General features: G+C 36.9%; 1 protein-coding gene across 1 annotated transcript; it reads right to left on the bottom strand.

Annotated features, from left to right (window-relative positions):
* Window positions 1–1,074: 1,074 nt before the first annotated feature.
* LOC119828685 lies at window positions 1,075–5,000 on the bottom strand. The gene is made up of 8 exons (XM_038350924.1): window positions 4,882–5,000; window positions 4,275–4,440; window positions 3,987–4,114; window positions 3,496–3,622; window positions 3,156–3,302; window positions 2,521–2,680; window positions 2,024–2,198; window positions 1,075–1,213 (listed from the first exon to the last, which is right to left on the bottom strand). Exons 1-8 carry the CDS (start codon window positions 4,998–5,000, stop codon window positions 1,075–1,077), a joined length of 1,161 nt encoding a protein of 386 aa, XP_038206852.1.
* Between the last annotated feature and the right edge of the window lie 531 nt (window positions 5,001–5,531).

Here is a 5,531-nt window from a genome sequence, read left to right on the forward strand (position 1 = left end):
ACCACATTTGTAGGGGTCAAAGTTCGTGATCAGTTTATTTCATACAAAATTTACTATTTATTAACACTGACAGTAATTGCTATTAGATGGTATAGCATTTGTTAAGTCTATTTTGGAAATAATGAGGATCATTATTTGCTATTATGTTGTTATTTTGAAAGGCAAAGCAAAAGTAAAAGTAATAAATCCTCTAAATGAGACAAATGCAAAACCTTTTAACAGTATTAGTTTGCATTGAAGCATCTGAAGGCTAAAAAAATATGCATAAATTTTACTAATCCAACTATAATCCTACTAATATCCTACTAATCCTACTAATATGATAAATGCGAAAGTTTGGAAGGATGTGTGTGTGTTTGTTGCTCTTTCACGCATTCATTTTTATCCCGATATTCCTACGGGATACGGACTTACGCGGGTGAAGCCCCGGGGCGCAGCTGGTGTATTATAAAAGTAATTTTTTAAGCGTGAAAAATAATCTAACATAAATGACTACAGTTAAAAAAAGTACAATTAAACAAAAATGGAGGACTGATTTCTATGATAGATACCTGTAATGCAGATGACCAGGCACTCACATATATCACAGATATAACCTAAAACTATAGATATAAATGTTTTTTTTTTCATAAATATCTTATACCTTTAAACGAGCAATTCTTGTATATATATATATATATATATATATATATATATATATATATATATAATTGGGATCTCGGAATCGGCTCCAACGATTTTCATGAAATTTAGTATATAGGGGTTTTCGAGGGCGATAAATCGATCTAGCTAGGAATTTTTTTTAGAAAATGTCATATTCGTGTTTTATTCGTGTTTTTTTTTCCCTGACATCTATTGGTGAATAGTAATACTATTTTGCTTCGTAGATAGCTGGACAACTGAAATAATGTCATATTCGTGTGTTTTTTTTCCTGACATCTATTGGTGAATAATAATACTATTTTGCTTCGTAGATAGCTGGACAACTGAAATAACACAGGCACTTTTTATACCGATATTCCTACGGGATACGGACTTACGCGGTTTCAACCGCGGGTCACAGCTAGTAAATGTTTAAAGGCATTGGCCCGCGTCTTGTGCTCTGTGCGCCGCTGATAGTGGTGGTACCAACGAAATGTGCTGAAGTAAATCATTTCCCAAAAGTTCATTAAGCCCATACCAACTATTGTCATCCAATGGCTGCTGATATACACTGGAAAATTAGTTTATAACATAATATATTCGAATTTTATTGAAGCGCCATCTTGACACAAATCAGGGAAATATTGATAGAAAATAAATTAATATTTAATTTAATCCAACTTTTTATCGACTTTCTTTGACCAATTTTACATACTCCCGAGTTATGACGCCACTGATAGTTAAACACACACGCACACACACAAACACAATAAACTTATAAAAGCAAGTTAAAAATATTCACCCGCAAAGTCGAACCAGCGGTACGTGACTCCAATGCTATAGAACTCTTGCCGGTCTGACGCAAACAAAATATGGATCATTGTAGAATTGGGAAAACCGAGTAGTTTTTTGCTGGAAATAAATAATCAAACAAATTATAAGTCATTTTTATCATCATTATCATCAGCCCTCTACAAATTATTATGTTTCCACTACAGAGACGCAGGCCTCCTAAATTAGGGTTCACGCTATAATCTGACCAAGTACGGGTTGGTAGCAAGTCGTCAAGCTTTCGATTCCGATTGCCACTTGAAACGCTGGTTTCCTGGCGATATTTTCTATCACCATTTCAAGCCTGATGATGTGAATAATGCGCAGATAAATTGAAAAGAAATCAATTTTCTGCACGCTTACCTAGTTTCAAACATTGAGCCAGCGCTGATATTGTGATATAAAGTAGAGTTTAAAATGTCCAACTAAACTGGATAGAATGTAGTATGATGGTAACTTTGAAAAGGAACTATTCATAATCACTTGAAAAGGGTCAACTTCACATTAGATATTAAAACGATGTACCAATATATGATGACTAGTAACATACATAAACTTGTCTGCAAAGTATTTATTGGATGGTTGGACCCTCTGCCTCGTGAGCGCGGCGGAGCGCGAGACGTGCGCGCAGGGCGGGCGGCAGTGACGGCAGTCCACCGAGTCCGCCATCTCCTCCGTGGCGCCGTGTGCCAGGGAGCTGCCCGGGAAGTACTGCCCGAGCATCTCTGAAGCGCGGAGATGTAGCATTTTTTTTTTAATATTTAATTCAATACTGACTTGCTTTCATTCAAGAAAGTGCTGAAAACTGGGAAGCTAGAAGAAGTTGGAATTGGTTGAATAAGTTGTATATTCGTTAAAAAGTCTACAGGAGATAGTGATGTCCTGTGTCGGAATAGGATTTCTCAGAATGAAAAGACCGCCAAATATAAAATAATATTACTACGAATCATTGAAGATTTAAAGTAACAATATTTTTTAAGCATAAAGTAATCACTTGCGAATTTCTTATCGACATATTTGTTTCTCCCCAACCCATATACATCGCACCTCGGTGCTTAACGATGCACTTCAAGTACTCCGGCGTGCAGACCTTCTGCGCGGGCGCGGGCAGCAGCGCGGGCGGCGCGCACGAGCACAGCGCCTCGGCCGCGGCGCGCCGGCACGCCGCCAGGCACTGCGGCGAGGCGCCCCGCCGCGCGCACCCGCTCTGCACACCCCAACCCACACCCGCACCCCCACACCCAATACTCACTAATATCACAGTTTTATAATACATAGAAAAATATCATAAATGCTAATCCTACTTCCTTACTATATTATCTACTTTTTATATCTTAGTATTGTACCATTTATTATTTTACTATATTATAAATACGAAAGTACATGAGTTTGTTTTTCTTTCACGTCGAAGTAGAGTCACTTTGTGTTATGATATTGTGCCTGGAGATGGTAAATAGGCTATCTAGCTGAGGCAAATTTTACAGTGGCGACAATGCCGTTGCCATGGCATTTTTCTGTAGCTGTTCACAAACAATATGTATTGAATGTGACACTATAAAGACATTTTCTGAACAAATTAAAAAGACCTTAAATATTTATATAATTTTTCTTTAATTAAACCAAGTAGCAAAGTAACAAATTGTGAGTTGTTTAAATAAGCCTTTTATTGTTATTTTACATACCAAATTTTCGTCAATATTGACATCGCTGGCCACGACCTGCTGTCGAGTTTTCAGTTTGACGGTGAGCAAATAGTTTTTTGGAGATGAGAACGACTGCACGCCGCTACTGTCCCGAATCGGATATTGAACGCCACCAAAAATAACCACCTATTAAAGTAAACGTTAAAGAATGTATAGTCCAAAACAGAAAAAATTGTCAAACAAATAATAACAGTTTTGCTCAATTTAGAAAGCGTTTCATCAAATAACTATAATTCATTTTAATATGTTAAAATTATAATGATCGAGAACATGATAAATACTTGTAAAGTTAAATAACTTAGGTGAACCAATAGTTTACTTCGGTGTCGGTGCCAGGACGACGAAGAAACATGAAGTCGTCAACATCATCTTTCACGATCGCTACAATGCCAGTGCCATAATTGTATGAATGTAAATACATTGGAGCTCTTAATGAATCTTCTGGTCTACAATATAAATTTTCACTTATTAAAAATTATTCATCACCTCTAGAAATTAAAACTTAACTATACCCGTTTTGTTCTGTTGCTTAAACGAACCATTTTTTTTTAATAATCCCTTACTTCTGAACATTTTAAAGCCTTATTACAGTAAGTGATTACTTACAGATAGTCACTGATTCGTGACTCTGTACACTTTTTATGATCGACCCCACAGTCGGAACATTAGTTTTCAAATGAAGCATCAGAATGATTAATTAAAATGAATAGTACAGATCTACGTGGGTTTTCATTAAGAAAGCGTAACACACAGACTGATAGAAGGACGGACATATTTACTATCGCTTTCGTAACTATCAAAAACTCTAACGTGTATCTGGAGTTCATGACACAGCAGAAGCCGTTTGGAGTCATGCGCGCGGCGAACAGGTGCCGGCACGGGATGCTCTTCCCCTTCCACTCGCAGTACACCAGCATCTCTCCACATCCCGGTGATAACTGGACACATTCTTTCATAGGTCATTCAAAATTAAAATTCTGACGACTTATTTAATTGATTTGATGTGAATTTCATTTATAGCAATTAAAAAGACAAACGTTAAGTAATAAAGATTTAAAATATAATAAGAAATTTGCACAATCGAGCAAAAGTAAGTACCTTTAGCAAAACATTAGTAACGTTAGTCTCCTGATCAACAGTGTCAAGGAATTTGATGAATTTCAAGTTAAACTTGGTGCTGGTGCAGCTCACGAGCCCGCCGTACGCCAGCAGGTTGCTCTCTATGGCCTCTAGAGTGAATGTTTTGTTTCTGTCTCGCAGATTTCTGCAATATTAATAGTAATTCAATATTATTTACTTTAAGATAATTTACGTAATTATAATATCAAATCTTTTAATGTACTCGTATGTGTCACAAAGCGGATGGAGCAATGAGTTTGCCATTTACCTACCACATATTCCGCCATCCTGGATGGGGAGGAGTCTTACGGTATTGTCCGCTTCGGTAGGTGTATGTTTTTGTACAAATTAAACTTACCACGAAAAAAAAGATTTTATTAAAATTTAAAACACCATATGCTTATTCCGGACTAACGGAGGATAAACAAAATATAGCCATGATAACATAGACCGTAATATGTCAACTGCAGAGAAGTTTTCGATTTTAATCAACCAAACAACAAGCGGACAAAAACTAATCTTCCCTCTCTATGATATTAGTATATTAGAGATGTAGAATCTCCTCAATTCTAAACAATTAACTTACAAAGTTCTAGCATAGCTCTTAAGCGCTTTCCGACTGATGACATTATAGCTGCACAGGGCTATGGCGGGGAACTCCATTATTACCGGTTGCTGCCGCGCCAGGTGCGGGCTCACTACCATGTTAGGAGCTTCGATCATGTGAGTTATGTCTGTTACTAGTGTGGCTATACCGAAAGTTAGCAATAGGACACCGAGGACCCAATAGATGTGTCTGAAATCATAATTGTAGTAACTGAGTAGTGTGGCGTAGGAACTCGACGTGCGTGTAGCAGAATTTATTAGAATTATGTACTATTTTTTTCTTGAAAAAAGTGTGTTAACATACTGTGTAACACATTTAAACTGTTTTATGGCATAATTTTTCACAAATTTTGTAGAAGTTATAACAAAATTAAAAAACTGTATTACCCATAACGTCCCGTACTTCTCTTGTATAACAAACGAATGCACATACTATGGTTATAAAACTCCTTTGCAGCATCTACGAAACTCTTCCTCAGTCTCATCTCAAGCTTAGACGGATACAAACCAAAGAGTGGAAGCCTTCGTCGGTGGGTCCTTTGGATTGTTTTGTACCACTGTTCGGGGTCTACTGTCCTCATTGTCTTTAGTATAATTTTGTATGTACTCTGAAGTTTTAATTTTGATATA

Source organism: Zerene cesonia, chromosome 8 (assembly GCF_012273895.1).
Source record: "Zerene cesonia ecotype Mississippi chromosome 8, Zerene_cesonia_1.1, whole genome shotgun sequence".
NCBI classification, from domain to species: domain Eukaryota; kingdom Metazoa; phylum Arthropoda; class Insecta; order Lepidoptera; family Pieridae; genus Zerene; species Zerene cesonia.